Source organism: Thunnus albacares, chromosome 12 (assembly GCF_914725855.1).
Source record: "Thunnus albacares chromosome 12, fThuAlb1.1, whole genome shotgun sequence".
Classification (NCBI taxonomy): domain Eukaryota; kingdom Metazoa; phylum Chordata; class Actinopteri; order Scombriformes; family Scombridae; genus Thunnus; species Thunnus albacares.
In genome coordinates this window covers 17594457-17612773 of record NC_058117.1, presented here as the reverse complement: position 1 = coordinate 17612773, position 18317 = coordinate 17594457, and the positions used below count along the sequence as shown (strand labels likewise).

The 18317-nt window shown below is 41.0% G+C and overlaps 2 protein-coding genes across 2 annotated transcripts; one reads left to right on the top strand and one right to left on the bottom strand.

The window, feature by feature from the left end:
• The first annotated feature begins 203 nt into the window (after positions 1 to 203).
• Positions 204 to 1523, top strand: znf830 (zinc finger protein 830). Its single transcript, XM_044368337.1, has one exon. It carries the CDS (start codon positions 390 to 392, stop codon positions 1428 to 1430), a length of 1041 nt encoding a protein of 346 aa, XP_044224272.1. The 5' UTR covers positions 204 to 389; the 3' UTR covers positions 1431 to 1523.
• Positions 1524 to 2357: 834 nt separating this feature from the next.
• efcab14 (EF-hand calcium binding domain 14) lies at positions 2358 to 9553 on the bottom strand. The gene is made up of 9 exons (XM_044368590.1): positions 8615 to 9553; positions 7846 to 7994; positions 7583 to 7728; positions 6740 to 6838; positions 6517 to 6627; positions 4544 to 4696; positions 4348 to 4444; positions 4131 to 4262; positions 2358 to 4020 (listed from the first exon to the last, which is right to left on the bottom strand). The coding sequence occupies exons 1-9, from the start codon at positions 8788 to 8790 to the stop codon at positions 3842 to 3844; spliced, it is 1242 nt and encodes a 413-aa protein (XP_044224525.1). The 5' UTR covers positions 8791 to 9553; the 3' UTR covers positions 2358 to 3841.
• Between the last annotated feature and the right edge of the window lie 8764 nt (positions 9554 to 18317).

Here is an 18317-nt window from a genome sequence, read left to right as displayed (position 1 = left end):
TCGTTGCCTTCGTTGGTTGGGTTGGTTATGTTTAGGTATGCGGAGTGTGATTGGTCAGGGGTAGGGGTAAGACTGTCAAGGTAAACCAATCAGAGGCAGTATAGGGCGAGTCTTGACTTTGCCATCCTAGGAACAAAAAACGCATACTGTTTGTATTGCAATGTTACTGTGTTGTTGATAAAGTTTTTATTTAAAAAAAAAATGTCAATGCTGTTTTCAGTGTACAGCTTGCCGGAAATTCATTAGAAGAAGAAGAGTTAACGCTGTTTTCAATGTACAGCCTGCCGGAAATTCATCAGAAGAAGAAGAGTTAACGCTGTGTATGTCATCTTTATGTGACGCGCTTTTTTAAATCATCGCAGAAGCAAGTAGCTAGCTTGTTTTCAAGAATGGCAAGCTCCAAGAAGGGGAAGAAAGTTGTGAATCAAGAGGAACTCCGTCGATTGATGCGGGAAAAACAAAGACAAACGACAGAGAAGAAGCGCGTCGAGTCTCCTTTCGCTAAATACAACAGTCTCGGACACCTCAGTTGTGTCTTGTGCAACGTGCAGGTGAAGTCGGAGCTCCTGTGGCCAGCTCATGTTCTCGGTAAACAGCACAAAGAAAAAGTTGCCGAGCTTAAAGAAGCGAAGCAAGCACCGGCACCAGCACCGGCACCAAGTCAGCCGTTGAAGAGGAAAGCACCGGGCAACGAGGACGTCAACGGGAAAAAGGCAAAACCGGCGGTTCAGGCTGCAGGCCGGGCTGCGTCAGAGCTGCCGGGAGACTTCTTCGAGAAACCCAGCAGCAAAGAACCGGCTGCTGCTCAGACGTCTGCAGGTCTGAGTCTGTTGGCTGGGGTGTATGATGAGGACAGTGATGAAGAGGAGGCTGGAGCGGCGGGGACAGCAACAGACGCCCCTCCTCAGACGGCTGAAACTTCAGGACTACCGGCAGATTTCTTTGACAACTCCATCCCACCTGCCCCCGCCATCTCCCACTCAGGATCCATCCTCAAAGCGGATGCGTCGGAGAAAAGCGCGGAAATTAAAGAAAACACAGCCGAGGCGCTGCCTGAGGGCTTCTTCGACGATCCTGTGAGAGATGCCAAAGTGCGCAACGTGGACGCACCCAAAGACCAAATGGACAAGGAGTGGGAAGAGTTTCAGAAGGAGATACGGCAGGTGAACACAAAATCTGAGGCCATCGTAGCCGAGGACGACGAGGAAGGTCGCCTTGGACGTCAGATAGACGAAATCGACGAACAAATCGAGTGTTACAAGAGAGTGGAGCTGCTGAGGGACAAGCGGGATGTGGTGAAGAGCAAACCTCTTCCCAGGAAGGAGGAACTTATGGAGACTGATGCCAGCATTGAGGAGGAAGAGGAGAATGAAGAGGAACTGCTGGGGATTTTGTCCCGGGACTGGAGGGCCAAAGGGGCACTGGCATAAATTTCATACAACTGTGAACTGTAAAAAAAGAAAAACCATCAGTGACTGTTCTCATGTTTGTCCAGAATGTTTGAAGGACGGATTCACAAGTCTGACTGAAGACAACAGTCAGGTCCTGTTCATACTGACCATTGACTGTATACAAATCTTTATATACAGTCAATGATACTGACCACTAAAGGATCCCTCCATAATGCACTAAAATGTAAGTGATGGGGGCCAAAATCCACAGTCCTCCCTCTGTGCAAACATGTATTTAAAAGTTTATCTGACGCTAATATGAAGCTTAAGTCTAAATGAATCAATTCATGTAGATATCTTTCAACGTTAAGTCTTTTTAGTGCCAAAGTTCCTCTCTTTGTTACTATACTTCCACCACAGCTTAACGCTATCTGAGGAAACACAAAGGGAATTTGATGCTAAAAAGACAAATATATAAATGTAAATGTGGCAGATATCCACTTGATATAACTCAGACTGCTGAAGCCTCGTATAAGCTTCAGATAAACTTTTAAATGCATTTTTGCACAAAATGACGTGAACACACTGTGGATTTTGGTCCCCATCGTTTACATTGAAAGCACATTTGAAGATCTTTTAATAGCCAGTATGAACAGGAGGAATGATTACAGCGAGGAAAACCTCTTTCAGTGTTCATATGGACACCTGACTGTTGTTTTAAGACACACTTGAAAATTGTGAACCTGTCCTTTAAGATAAAGATGTTAAGAGAGGGATTATTTTTTTTTGTAAAAGCCTGTTGGTAATCCAATTGTAAATATATCTGTTAAACTATCCTCACATGTATGTTTTGTTTATTTCAGACTGGATTAAATATGATGCACTGAAGTGCAACACCTGTTGAGTGCCACGGCAAGACATGGTTTCTCAGTTTATGACTTAAAACACCGGACAGACAGCAAATCAAACCTTTTAACTGTGTTTATTCATTGGTGCTCACACAAACACATTCATAAAACCTCCCACGTACAGTAGCAGCATGGACCCAAAAATCTATGTCATGATGGCCAAAGCTGTTACATGTTGAGCACAACTAACCATTGTCCTGCAAAGAAACAAGTATTGACTATGTTAAGTTTATAAATAATTTGTTCATGTTACATTATAAGCAACATGCAAAGCACAACAGAATTATTTTTTAAAAAATGTACAATGTTGAGATTAAGACGGTAAAGCAAAGTTTTACCAACCTGACGCCCTTCACAAGATAATTAGTTGAGAATACATTTAAACCATTTTTACAGAGTACAACAATGTTAAAGTATGACAAATACACCATTATTAGGCCCATAAAAATGGAATAAAATGAATCAAGTAAAGAGTGATGGTCAGTGCTTCTTATACTACCTGTTACACATTGTGAGCTAGGTGTGCCTCCTGTCTGTGTCAAACCATCTACTGCGATTTTAATCAAGCTATATCTAAATCTTTTTGTTATTGCTACATATGCCTCACAAATTACCACTTCAAAAAGTCTTACTGAATGATTCAAAGTGTTCATAGCCCTTCAAATCTTGTATAACTGCAAAAACAGAGCAAAAAGGAAAAAAAACAAAACAACCCAAAACACTACAGTTAAATGGACAAATGGACTTAACACATGATCCCGATTAAAATGTAGCGACTAACAGAAGATAAATGAGGAAAAACACACTGAACAGAAAAAAGTCTGAAACCTTATGTTTAACTTACAAAAGAGCATACAAAATTATGCTCAATTGTGTGTTTCAGCTAAGAGAGGAAACTGGCTAAAAACTAAACCAAAGCCTCACACAAATTCTGTTTCTAGTAGTCATTTGTAAACATTCATAAAAGTCTACCTCAGGTTCTATAAATAAGGTTCAGGTGAGTTTGTACCTGGTGGTGTTGATGGGTGTGGGGGGGGGGAAACTGCAACAGACTGACAATTAGAGCCTCTGTAGAAGCTAAATACTCAAAAAATGTTACATCAAAAAGGAGACAGATTGGTTAAAAAACAAAACATGGGTGCAGGAAAACAGCAAGTCTGAGAGCTGAAGGTGGAAAACTGGATTCAAAAAATTATTCACAACACTTAATTTCCATGGTATATTAACATAAACCAAGGAATTTACTAAAATAAGCGCTGAACATTCTGCATACAGGTAATCATGAATTAATTTTAAAATGTAAGCTTATGTTTTGTGGCTGAAGTTGTGCTGAAATGGATCGGGGGGGGGCAGCAGGGGGGTGGGGGGGCAGCAGGGGGGTGAGTGAGTAGGGGGGGCATGCCAGCGCCACTGTTCCACAATCAGTATGATAAATATTTCAGTTCACAAAAGTGCAGCAATTACAGAAAAGGGTCGGGAAGTCCGGACCCCAGACCCCGCTGGGTTTCCAATACTGTTCACTGCTGTCGAGCGACGATGTGCTCACACGCCTACAGCAGCTCTCAGCTCCGTCCGGGAATACCTCTGGTCCCCGTCACTGTCAAAGCACTCCAAGGTACGAGCGCTGGGAGTTGACGTTCCAAATACTTTGCTCAGGTCTTGATAGGTCAGTCCGAGTGAATTATGTCCGACGCCTGCCTGCTGGAAGATTTTCTCCAGGTCTGTGAACAAGAGTTATTTTCGTTCAGAAAGATTAAAAAAAAAAAAAAAAAATCAGGTTGTAGCTTTTACCGAATGCTATGATATAAAACTTTGTAGAATTAGTGTGCACCTTTCAGAGAATTGACACCAGGCAGGGACACCCTCTTTGGGCATCTTGTCTCAGCATTTCTCTTAGTGCGGTTTGGAGTTAAGAAGCGTGGACGTCTGCTTGTCTGTGGCTCTGGCAGTGGTGTGGATCTCTCTGTGAAAATAACAAATAACGTGAGGCAAAAACGACCCAAAAAACAAACAAAGACTGTAATAAACTGCTTTATCATAGACTGTACCCTGCACATCCTCAGGTGTTGCTTTGATTACTGTAGCTTCTTTCACCGTCTCAGTTGCTTGATGTGGCAGTTGATCTTCTGCGTCATTGTCCTTTAACTGTTGAGCAGATGGAAGATCAAATGTTAAAAGCGTAAACTGGATTTTTAATCACTTCTTAAAAAGCAGAAGGTAAGTATGAAGCTTAATATGACTCACGCTTTGTTTCGACCCGTTCTCTAATGACGACACTCTTGCGTGAAGATCTGCGACCGTAGAGAGGAGGATGTGGATCTGCTCATCAGTCCAGGTGTGGTGCTGCTCCTCTGTCTTGTTGGCCTCGCTGACTGCTTTTCTCAGATCATTTAAGTCCTGTGACAATAAAATAAATCCATGTAAAACAACCTGCAGTTAACGGCTGATCTGCTAATGAGATTTCTGAGAGATCAACAGGCATCCGGTTACTAGTATATAGATCATGTATGTGATCAAGTGTCCTTGTCAGTTGCCAGACAGAAATAGTATACAAAGTAATTCATATTCACAGGTTTAAAAGGGTAACTACACACTCAAATTCCCTGAATGTCTTGTTAAGCTCTGAATATAGCGCAGTTACCTCCAGGCTCACGTGTCGTGTTTACTGCCAAAGAGAAGGAATAAATCTCCTGTTCATGTACAACGTCACCTTTCGGCCGTCCCTTATCAGCATTGCTAACGCATACGATACAGTTAGCCAGTGTTCTACTATTTATACTTAGCATGGCACCTGGTATATGACTTCGGAGTCTTGCCTAATATGTCACAATTAGGGAGGAGCAAATCAAATCCAAGTAGACGGAAATAAGCTAAATTTGAGCAGAAAAAGCATTTTTTTACACTATATATGTGTATCATAGACCTATGTGATTATGTGTACAGTGAAAAAAAAAAAAAAAGATTTTGTGTGTAGTTACCCTTTAAGCTGACAGTTTGCCTAAAAATCCAAAGTCAGACTGGCTAGCAATTCATCCCTGACCACATAATTATTGAGGTTACCATATAAGAAATAGATAAAAGCGTCTAATTATTTTCTTATCCTCTTTTATGAGCCTAGTTTGCTTCTAAAAAATAATGTGGGGAAAATTTTCTGCAGTTGTCTTTAATATTTGACCCAGTTTTACTCTGCAAACTAAAGCGTCTAAGCTCCTAAAATAGATTAGCACTTGTTTCATGTATTATGAATGAATGCATAGATCCAAGAAATGACAGGACCTTCTTAACCTCAATGACTTTTTCAATGTAAGCTTGACAAAAGCTGCAAAAACATGCGTGCGTGCGTACGTGGGTAAACAAATAAATGAATCTGGCAGTGGCAAAGTTCATTGCGGCTTCTGGTTTGGATTCATGCCACAGCTAAGCAGATAAACAGAATCATCTTGGCCATATGCGAGTAGATTTGCCTCATATCTCAGCAAGACAAATATGCACAGGCACCACTACAGCTAAGTACTGACAAGTAGTATATTCGACATTGGTACATGAAAGAATACAATTCATTAACTTAAGCACAATGCAATGTTAGCACGTGCTACACCCCTCTCTGTGCGTTTATACATGAATGATACATGTGGAGAAAAGCAGCCTCTAGCAATATTTTCCTTGAGTGTAGAGATGTAAATAAAAAAAGACAAGCTGTCAAACAAAATAAGTGAAAACCATCTTTGACTTCGGCTCATGAAAAATCCATCGGCTTTGCTCATGTGAAACACCAGAGCTTTCAGTGCTATACTGTTTAAGAAGGAACACATCTTGTGATTTTTCTGTGATGTCTGTCAGCCGCCCAAAACTCTGCATTTAGATTTTAGTAGCTAAACATAAAGTTAAAATATCCAGTAAATCTGTTCTCGTTTACTATTCTTGCCTCTCATTTCAGACTGGAGGACTGAAAGTATAAAATTGTAATGCTGAAAATGTGTAGCACGCGACCAGATAGTGTAAAAGATTTAAATTATGTTAATAGAATATCTTTAAGAAATGGAAGATATTTAGACTTTTTGGGTAAAGGCCCACAAAATGATCCCAGAGGAATTACGAAGATGCATACATGAATCTGTTGAGGCCTGTAGTTTTAAATCTTATTTTATCTGCACACAAACTGTACACAAATGTATTGTTTAGATGAAAAAAAAGAAATGTCATTAGCTTGACTTTACCATTGTCTTCTTCAAGCCATCGTCATCTTTCTTCTTATTTTCGAGGGCTGCCTGCATAGTCTTCACATCGTGTTGTACACTTGTTAGTGTGCTGCCTATTGTAGCAACACTCTGAAAAGGAAAAACATGCTGCACGGTCAATAATGCAAATCAGATGCAGATGTGAGACCCACGTTTTTTTCAATCAAATGTCTCTTTTTATTCCACTTTGCTATGCCTTTACCTTTTGAAGCTCTTCAACTGTTGTGGGTAGGCTGATTAAATCAGCGGCTGATTTCAAGTTGGCCTTTAAATGGTTTACAGCAGAATCCAGCAAACTGATCTGCACAAGAAAAATGACAAAAAACTATTCAACTACACCTCTAAGATAAAACCGTCAATCTTTTTTGCCACTGCAATTTTACCTTCCTCCAAAATACTTACTATGTCAAGGTAAAAAACATGTTTTTTTTAGACTTAAATGTAACTAAAATCAAACATACATGAGAAGTACAAAAGCATTTTACTCCAATGATTAAAGAAATTAAACTGTACACTAATGTAAAACTGTACATGAAAGCAAAAGTCATGTTAAGCTGTGACATACACTGAGTTCTTGCTTTATCAGTCCAAGTTCTCATTTCAGAATGAAAATAATTGCTACTGTAAAAAACAGTAACTACACAGAAACACGCTGTGCACTTGCTCAGCTAGTTCTCTAATTATGGGAAGGAGATTTGGTTTACTATATCTATATTACACAGCTGTTGTAGTAACTGTAAAAATGCTTTCTGTACTGCTTATGCTTACGATTCTTAGTCTACACAAACCAAAGAAAAAAAAAGACTTGCACAGCCTTATGTCTCAGCCAGTAATGTCACTATTACTGTTAACATAATTTCAATTCTTTGTGTTACCACTGCAGGGTATCTCAGCTGCAGGGTATCAAAAGCACACTTAAAATCAGTCTAACTAAATATGACCAACACTGCAAGTCAGGATATTCTCCAACAGTTTCTCTAGTTAGTACATGACAGTGTGAATTGTAAAGTGGTTTCAAAGCCTTTTGGCAAAAATGTTAACTGACCTTTCTGTTCATTTCTGTCAGGTTAGACCAGAGTTTGCTCAACCCCTTGTCCCCGTTCTCAATATCGTCAAGCTTCCTCTCTTTGTTTTTCAGGTCCTCACTTAGTTTTGGTATTTCGCTTGACGACACCTTTTGGCTGGATTCCACTGTTACAATAAAACATTATAACATGTTAACAGTGGTGTTAAAACAACACAGCAGGCATGTGTCCAAAGGCCAGTGAGATGTTTATGATCATCACAAGGGAATTGTAGGTGTCTTACTGCTGTGCAGCTTTTCTTTCATGGAATCCAGATCTTCTTTCAGAGCAATTTGCATCCATATGAGTCCAGCACAAGCCATGACACAGGCAGCTAGTATGATGAACAGAAACAACGGGTAGCAGACATTGCAGCACTGCGTGTAGCTTCTTCTGTAAAGCCAAGAAACATGGTAACGTTAGACATGAACACAGCACAGCTTCATTTATTATTGATGAAGGAGATATTTTCAGAAGGCTGCATGCTATGTCATGAGAATTATGAGCATTCATGCAATAATGGTGCTCTAAAATATTCACCCCTACATTCTTTCTGCTATCATATCATACTCATAGTACTGATTATTTTTAATTTGGCTGATATCATGCCATATATATTCCACTTGAAGAATGTCAACAGTAAAGGCGGTTTGCTCCAGCACATATCTTACTAAAATAATCTTAAAGTCAAGATTTAAGATTATTACTGTCGTCATTATCCAGTACACTTGTGTAAAGTAAATGTTCTCTGGTTCAGTGTTTGGAAGCATATCTTTACAAGTTAAATAAATAAATAAATCACACACAATTAAATTGGTGTAGTGTGAAGCTACTGTAATAAATGAATAACCAATTATTTATATCATCTTAAAATTCTGTGCATTTCATATACTTTTACTTGGTAAAATTAGGCAGCATATTACATTCACTTCTCATTTTCTTGTTAAATCAAACGTGTCAGTTTTACAGGCTGGTGCTCACACAAACAAAACTTAATCAAATCGATCACTCACTTCCCAAAGTTTGCTCCGCTGCTCAGGTTGTTGAACTCGTCGTCGTCCGAGCTGGAGTCCGACTCCGAGTCCGGCGGCTCGGTTCGGAGGAGTCTGTGACCGGACCCCTTTTTGGTCTTCTTTCTCTTACTGTCCCCGAGTCCGATCAAGGCGTTCAGCTCCTTTCTCTTCTTCATCTTTTTCTGAGGGGTCAGCGAACCCGCCGAGCCCGATTTAAAGCCGACTAAATCCAATGTTTTGTCCAGTTTGGTGGATGATGTCGTTTATGTTTCAGCTAAGCTAACTTAACGTCCTCTTGCTAGCTCGATTTTCAAAGCAGGCAACGTCGCTAACGGATAGAAACACATCGGACTCTGCCGACTGGTTGCCTCGTTGATTTACATTCAAACTACAAAAATGTTTAATAGCTGATCAGCATAACGTTACTCTCCTAAATAACCGTGTCTAAAACAACTTTTTTTTTCCGACTAGCTGCCGGGTCAACGCATACGTTAGCTAACCGTGCTAACGCTTGCTAACAGTGACAGGCTAACGCTACCGTACTATCACATCGTCTCAGCTGGGTTTAAAGTTACCCGCCCCGGCGTCGCTCATTTTGGAAACACAGTCAAAAGTCTTAAAATATATTTGTGTAACCCAACTATCCTAAAATCAAAATATGCGGCACTGTGTGTCCAGCTTCTCCGTCCTGCTGCTTGTATTCGTTAGTTGCCCGGAAGACGCATTTCTATTTCCGCTTTCTTGAGCGTGCGCGCTGATGCCAACTTAGCAATTTTGTTGCTAGATTTAACAACTTATTAGAGTACTCTGGCAACTTTTTTTTCTTTCAGAAAGCACGTAGAAATATATTTAGCTACTTTTATTTGGAACCTTTTAGAAAGTTTTGATAAGAGATCAAACACAAATGCACGCATTTTTAGTCTAAATGACACTGCCACACACTGAGAAGTGCATGAAAGTGATAAGAAGTGACAGCTTCTCTGTAACACACTCATTCACAATATACGGTCTGTTTGCCCACCCAGCCGAGGAGAGCAAGTATATCCAGCCGCAGCCGCAGCACAAACGTGCAGTAGTGCCCTGCTGTGCACCGATCTACTGCAGTGGCGGCTGGTGACTCAAAAAATTGGGGAGGACAGGAGGAAAACCAACGTGGAATCTTACAACAAACCGCATCAAACTATATCATTGTCCCACCTGATGAAATCGGAGGGGTGGGGGTCAATTGTATATGCCAATAAAACAATTTGCTTTCAAAAACAAAAAACCCCTGAGTGGTGAAAAGGCTGCTTCTTTAAAGACATTTAGCATACACATATTGTTTCTAACAACAAAGAAGAGCTCATTTTAGCCGTGGAGTGGCTCAAATGTGTCATTTTACCCACAAAGTGAAATTCAAATTTATAGTATTGTTCTATTGTGACAACAAATGTATGATCTCATCAAAAACAGACAACATATCACATGATTTACACGTGTTTCCTACATATTTTCTTAGTATACAGAAATATATAAAGTAGCACAAAGCTTATACTCCGATACAGGTTCAAATCAGTGCTGAATACTAGAAAGATTGAACACTAAAAACATTCACAGATATAAAAGTGTAGGTTCACATCAGAAAGTATTAATGCATGTATCTGCATGATTTACACACTATTATCTATATGCACGATATACAAAATATAGTCTACAAAGCTGGCATGTTAACACTAGGGGGTGTTAACATGAACACAAAACTCACAGTACGGATCGTATCATGGATTTGAGTCACGGATCAGATTATTAGGATCAGCGAAAAAAAAGGGGAGACAAATAAAACTTTGTTTTCCATTTATTCTATAACACTCTGACAGCCAGCAACAGCAAGGAACTTTTGCCCATGGTCTTAAATGAAAACATTTAAGATGTCCAATGTTTAAATAAAATAAAATATATAAAATATTTAATTCTCAGTTATTGCAATATGAGGCATGAAACCTTCCTCTTTTAAACAGTGAATGAAACAGCCTCTGTCCACATCATCAAAACTTGATGATAACAAACATTCACCGCTAACCTCAGTTAGCAGCTACTAATAAGCTGCTCAGCTGCAGCACATTAAACAGCAGGTAAACACAACTCAAATGTCAAATCGGACCCGTTAGATGCTGGTTTGATCGTTGCTCTTCAAAACCCCTGTTAGCAACACGCTGTCTGCCCATTAGTTGTACTTACAGCAGTTTGTTTACTTTGTCTTAAATGAGACATTACATTTTGCAATTAATCCGCAGTTCATATGCCTGCCGAACCGTGGGGGGCGATCAGTACGGATCACGGATCAACTACAATCTGTTACACCACTAGTTAACACTTGTTATTCTAGTTACTTTAAGGTTATTACTCGATATACGGCTCAGCTTAAAAACGAACTAAAGAAACTGTCAGAAGCAATCAGCCAGACCTCCTGCACTCATTCACTAATCATATAACATCAACAGGTGACTGAACAACCACTCAATTAAAAACGAATGAATGAATGAGTCCAGACAGCTCACTGTAACTTCAACAAGCAAACTAACGTTACCCACAACGCATTACATGATATCTGCTGCATTCTTGTTAAGGAGATAAATTCACACAACAGCCACACAGAGAGACATTTAACCATCAGAGATTAAATTAGCGACCAAAGAGACACAGAGAGAGAAGCTGTATCTGACTCACATTATCTGACGTCTTCATATAGGCCTAGTCATAGTATTCATGTCATAACATCCATTTGTGGCTGTTGGTCATCTTGTTTGTTAGTTTACAGAACTTTATGGCTGCTGCTTAACCAGTCTGATATCATTAGCAACAATGACAAACAAGCAAACTCTGGTTGTTTCTCCAGTTGCTTCTCTCTCCAGCCTCCCCGGCAGCGTCCTGCTGCTGTTGCGCTGCCCAATCCAGATAATTTTTCCCATTAGCTTAACAACAGTCCTTAACAGTCCTTCCATGGATGTATAAAGAGTCTTTCAGGCTGCTACAACAAGCCAGCTGTTGCATTGGCTAACGCAAGTAGCTATCTACTGCTGCTACTTTGCTTTACAGTGGAGAGAATTGAAGAATCTGGAAACTCATTGGACCAACTCGATGTCAATATTGCATTCTGGTTGTTGATTGGTAAGAGAGGACAGCCTCCCTTGGAGCTTCATTTTACGTGTCGTGGCCAATCACAGATGTTTTTTCACAGCATGAAAAAAAAGAAATACATTGAGTCCAATGTAAGAGATCCCGCCCTGCGGCACCCGTCCTCCTCTGTCCCCCACTCCACCTCCACCACCACCACCACTTCACACACTGCCCCTTCTCCTCCCGCCCTGCAGGTGTCGCTGTTGAAGCATTTTAACCAGAATTTCAGTAATGGATTTTTTTTCCAAAGAACAGAGAAAAAATACTTTATAAATACTGAGATTTGGTAATGGTTTATTTCAGCCAAATATTCTTTTTTATATTTTGATCTCCCTTTTGCCTCTCAAAAAATAGTGGAGGATCAACCTCCTCTGCCTCTATGGACCAGCCTCCACTGATCTACTGTGGGCAGTAAGTAAGTTATTGCTAAGAAGCTTTTCCTTCTTGTTCCCACAATTGAATGTTTGAGCTTCACCGTGCAGAATGATGTATATGCAGAGTTTGTTTTCACATTCATCCGTTTAAAGTGGAAAGTTTCTCTGTGCTCATTGAAAATCCAATTTTAAGGGTTGTGCCTACAAGCATATGTGACATCACAATTAATTTGGCAGCCAATCCTGGTCCAATATTCAATTTACACAAGTGTGATGTGGAAACTTGAAGCCTCCAGTGCACATACACTGAAAATTGACTTTACAGTGAAGTTCTTCTGTGAGGTAGATAAAGTCAAGATTAAATGAAAAATGCCTTTTTAACCCTTTTAGATCACATCCCCGGTCATATTGTACACCTATTTAACAATATATACCAAAAACATTTTCTTTGTGTTCTTATATCAACATCCAATCATGTTTTTTGTTCCTGTAAAACAAAATATGACATGTGCTCACATAGGCTTGAACCAACCAATTTCAACCAATAATATCATGACATCCACCCACGACCAAGTGGGTAGCTCCCAGTCTGAAAAGTGAAGCCAGTGTGGAAGAATGCACATTTCACGGTACCTTGAATGCACCAACTAGAATCTGCTACTTGAAAGAGGACCATTCCTGCAGCACCTCGTTACTCTTTAAAAAATTGACAGCAAGGAGCTGCTAATTGGCACATGCCACAGGCCACAGGCATCTAAAACAAACATATCTGGCTTCTGAACCAGGCCCAAAGCTTGTCCCTAGTCAGTCATGTCTACCCCTCTTGTTCCTCTCCTCTTCATGGACAATATTAGAGCCCAGGACAATATTATAAGCCCCCAGTCCAGCAGGGTTGTCCAGGTCTCGATGGAGCTTTGACAGGAAAGACCCAGGTGGCTGATGGTCTCCAGCATCTTTAATTGCTCGGAGGCAGGACGTTGTCACAGAGACCTAATAACAAAGACACAGAGTAAGTGTAAACGCAGCAGCAGGTATCTGGTTAGTATGAGAAGTGTATGGTCAATGGTGTCACAAATAAATACTGGAAGGTACCTGAACTTTAAGAGACAGGAAGTTCACATTTTCCCTTTGGAACACCTTTGACAGCCTGCTGAGATGAGGCAGCACATCCACTTGCAGGTACACTGATGCCACAAAGCAGTAGGTGACCAGAAAGCCGTACAGCCCCTTGGCTGTTGGGCATTTCTAGAGCTCAGTCTTCTCAGCCAAGGCTGCCAGGACAGCACTCAGGTTCTGCTTCAGGTTGGAAATGGCCATGGCTTGCAACAGCGTGTGTACTTCCTAAAAATATTTAGAGCCAAGAGATGAAAGCATATTAAGTCATATCATATCAGGTGCCTCCAAATATTGAATAGATATTTTTTTCCTTTTATATTACCTTCACTTTCAAGTTATCCAGTGGGATATGTGCGATTAGTACTGTTCCTGAAGTACGGGTGTAGCTGCTGTAAAAGGGCCCTGAAGGAGACCATATAAGCCACTCCTGATGAAGCGTCCTTAGGGCACAGGGCGAGGCGGTGTGCAGCACATGCAACTGACACCAACCATAGGAAGATGTCCTGTAGCTGCTTGGCCACCCCACTCTCTCTCCCTGTTTCAGGACAAAAAATGTTTTATATCATAATTTAGTTTTTAAGCAGTAAATATCAACCTTGTTTTTGTTGGTAGTATACCAGTCATGATAGCTGCTCCATCTGTCCCCGAGCCATAAATCTTCTGGATGGGAATGTTCTTTTTTGTGAGGATCTCCCTTATTGCTTTGACAATGGTGTCTGCTCTGCCATCACTTACTGTCACCAGGTCCAGAAATTGTCAGTAAACAGCCCTTCCTTGTCCATGTATCTGATGAACAAAGAGACATATTAAACATAATGGACATGCTGTTCAAAATTACTCTAAGTCTTAACTGTTGTCGTTCTCTGAATAAAATTATACCTAATGTGAACATCAAGAGCTGCTTCTTAACAGACACATCCATAATCTCGTCCACCTCCAGCCAAATTGCCACAGAGGCACTGATGTCTTTGAGGATTGGCTCTTTGACAGTGCTCAGGTTTTCTAGTATCTCATCCACAATTCTGTGCAATGTGTAATTGGTTGCCTTCTCAATCTTCCTGAAGAACAAATGAGCTTAGATTAAATATTACAAGCTTTGTGATGATGTTGATTAAAGAAAGGCAAGCATTAACATTTATCTTTAACTTTTCAAAATACTGGCAGCCAAGTAATTCAGCAGGCTCCAGGGGGTCTGCGTAATTTGTGTGATGAGCCTGTTCCTTTTTTATGAGGTGGTAGAGGCACTTGAAGCCACCAACCGCTGCCTCGTATTCAAGAACGACAACAGCGTCAAAGGCAATCAGCACTGAGGACCCCGTTCAAAGGTAAAAAAAGAAAAAAAAGAAAAAAAAAGAAAAAGGCTCTCAATCAAAGGTGGGACGAATTTTAATTTAAGCCTGAGAGAGTGTCCACCCCAGGCAGCCCTGCCATGGCACTGGCCTCCCCCACTAAAACCTCCTCTGAGCCTATGCACCTCTGGGAGAAGTCGAACAGAAAGACACTGCTGCTAGTGTTGCTGTCAGTCAAGAAGCAGAGCTGCCAGCACTCAAAGCAGAAGAGGTCATCCAGACTGTGCAGGCAGAAGCAGGCAGCCCTGTCACATTTGAGGCAGCAGCTTTAGCAGGAACAACCACCCTGAGTGAGACACAGGACGTGAACGAAACAGCAGCTGCAAGTGATCTCCACTGAAACAGCTAAAGTTGAGACATGTCCTGAGCTGCAGATACAGAACACAGACACTCCAAAAGAAGCAGAAATCTCTTTGTCAGAACCTCCCACTGTTGTAGAAAATATAAAGACAGACACAGAAGAAGCAGCAGCACACAGTGCAGCTCCTGCTCCAGATCCTGAACCTGCAGCAGAATGTACTGGCTCCCACACTGCAGTGAAGAGACAGCTCAGACATTGTGTTAGCAGTGTAATGGAGCAGGTCTAGTGAAATAATAGGTAGTAGTTAATGATCAGAGACCTAAGTGTTGTCTGCAGGCAATGTGAGCATGCACAATAACAGCAGCCATGTACACAGTATCTATGTCCCCAACAAGGCTCCTATTAAAGCTTGGAAACAGTGAATACTCACACGGGCTGGTCATTAAACATTAGATTGTGTCAGAAGTCAACCATGGTGAAGTTTCCAGTGCTGGACAACTTTGATTTCAGCCATCTGGAGCTGTGGCCTGAATGGAAGCAGAGGTTCCACAAGCACTGGGTACTTGGGAGTGAAGCCGAACACATCATTAAAACCTTTGTCTACGCAAACAAGGGGGATGAAAATGTGTACAAAGTCGTACTGGATAAATTGGACAAATATTTTGTGCCTAAAGTCAATGCGATTCACAAGAGGACAAGATTTCACCAGCAGGCACAGAAACATGGCGAAAGTGTGGAGGAATACATCCACAGTTTATATGAGTTGGCTGAGAAATTGCAAATGATGTCAGATTTAATTTTGGGGAAAGCATGCAGACAAGCCAGGCAGTTAGAACAGATCAGACAAGGACAGATTTCTGAGAAGAGTGGAGCTGCAGCATTGTGTGAAGAGACGCACACACACAAAAGAGCTTACTCTGTGCGGCCAAAAGGCACATTCAAACCAGAGAGGAGAGACTGCCAGGGAAGTTATAGGTCTCTCAGGCACGGGAAATACAGTTAAAGGAAAGTGCTTGAGGTGTGGCAAGCAGCACGCCAAAAATTACATTTGCACGGATAGATGCGTAGAGTGCTGCAAGTGCGGTGAAAAAAGGCCATTATGCTGTTATGTGTCACACTCTACAAGTCAGCGATGTGTTTATGGAGCATACATGGTACATTATCTGGGACGCTAATTTCCCAACCTAGCAGATGTCACACGCCCACTCAATGACTTTCTCAGGGCTGACAAAGCATGGGTTTGGAGCCCAGCACAGGAATAGGCTTTCACAAAAGTCAAACAGCTGTTGACAGAAGCACCCATGCTAGCCTTCTTCAGGACCACAACGGACAACTACAACCGGTTGCATACTGTTCTCGCACCCTTACAGATGGTGAAAGCAGGTATACACAGATTGTAAAGGAGTGTTTGGCTGTGGTCTGGGCATTTGAAAAGTTTTCAAAATACTTGTACAGCCTGGATAACTTCACTATCCAAACAGACCACAAGCCATTGGTCCAACTCTTCAAAATTAAGGACTTTGCAGTGCCACTTTGTTGTCCACGCTTACTCCCGAGAATGATGAAATTCAACGAAAAAGCTGAGTATGTCCCTGGCAAACTGCTTGTAGGAGCTGACACACTCTCAAGACCCCCTTCTGCATTGCTACACCTGGAGACAATTGAACTGTCAGACAACATACTGGCCCTGGAGGAAGCCACACAGGCAGCATGGCCAATGTCATGCTCATGTCTGGATGAGGATAAAGAGCACACAAAGGATGACCCTGAGCTACAGTTAGTGATGCATTTTGTGAATAATGGCTGGCCAAATTATGCAAAGTGCCAGACAGCATTAAGCTGTACTATACAGTGAAAGATTCTCTCACAACATGCCACAACTTGCGTCTCTATGGTGACAGGCAGAACAGACAGAATTGCCATACCCAAATGCCTGAGGTCAGAGATAGTGGAACGGCTCCACGATGGTCACATGGGCATAATGAAGCGTGCCAAACAGAGCATCAGGTGGCCAAGCATTGGCAAGGCTCTGCAAAAGTGGATTGAACACTGCAAACACTGCAAAACCTGCTCAAAACAGAGAGCTGCTCATGAACAACTAATTAGAGTTTGTGATTGGCACTGGCTGAATAGACAGGTGTTAAACCTCCCCTCAAAATCCACTGGCCTGTAGGAGACGTTAACATTCAGAAGAAAAACTCATCTCACACTTGTGTTAAATTGTCGTGTTTTGTCTTCTTTTAGAGCTTAAAAACCATAAATACTTGGCTAATTTTAGTCTCATGTTTCAGAAAGATTAAAAAAAATCAGTTTTCATTAACTATAGTTTAACTGGCAGCAGAAGCTTTTACATTCAACAGTAAAACAAACAAGAACATCTCAAGTTATTTTGTCTGCATGATCTTAAAGTCCTGCTGAAACTGTTTTTGTTTGGGAAACAGAGAAGCTGATCACTTCAGAGAAAACACTATTAAAGTTGAATAAAAGGTCTCTGACTGGAGGTTTTCAGCCAGCTGTCAGTTACAGTGGGGGAGTCTGTGAAGAGAAATTGATTTTTGGGAGAGGAACTCAGCTGACTGAGTTGACTCAGGTATGAAGGAAAACTTTTTTAATACTTGCTGACGAAGAGTTGGTGGCATGTTGGTGGCACACACACAATGATTCTGGTTTCCCTTATTGATGAGATGTTCACTTTCCTGCATATTCTTGATGACAAATGATGAAAGGCCTCTCCATGAGCTCCGTGGCAGGTGACTGGCCCTTGTAGAGTAAGTCTCTGATCACCTCTTTATGAATTTTATGAATTTCAAGGTATGACTCTCACCAGGTACTCCTAGTTCTGGGAGCATGAAATGTGACTGAAGATGTGTCTAATGTGTTGCCGATTACTCCTTTCTTCTGTGGATCATCTCTCAAAATTTCAAGGTATGATGATTTTAACTCTAAAATGATGAGTTAATCCAGTTTTAAAATTAATCCTAGTTTGTGTAACACTGTTAAAGTTGAATAAAAGCTCTCTATATCTACTATATCTCTATCTACTTTATCAAATAATGTTTGCCTATAAATGAGCCTTTAACAAGTCTTATTTGATTGGGACAGTTGGGCCCCTGGCACTTTTATGTTTGGGCCTTAAAAAAAGTCATTTTTACAAGATTATTATGTCGTCAAAGTTTGACTGAAATGATCCGGAGAGTCACTGATGTTTTAGTCTCAGAGGAGCAGGTTGATTAGATCATAATCATTAATTTATGGCAACTTTTATAATCAGTGAATCATCTTTAATAAGTTCTTCAGTAGAAACATTATGGTTCCAGTTTCTCTATAGTCAAATTTATTCCTGGGGCCAGAGCGGGCGACACAGAATCAAATTTAAAATTGCTGGCTAAGTATAAGCGTAAATATGG

Coding starts and splice junctions, on each gene's coding strand:
- znf830 (XM_044368337.1), top strand. CDS start 390: ATGGCAAGCTCCAAGAAGGGGAAGAAAGTTGTGAATCAAGAGGAACTC.
- efcab14 (XM_044368590.1), bottom strand. CDS start 8,790: ATGAAGAAGAGAAAGGAGCTGAACGCCTTGATCGGACTCGGGGACAGT. Junction 7,995..8,614: donor AGCGGAGCAAACTTTGGGAA/GTGAGTGATCGA, acceptor TTGGCTTTACAG/AAGAAGCTACACGCAGTGCT. Junction 7,729..7,845: donor GAAAGAAAAGCTGCACAGCA/GTAAGACACCTA, acceptor TTATTGTAACAG/TGGAATCCAGCCAAAAGGTG.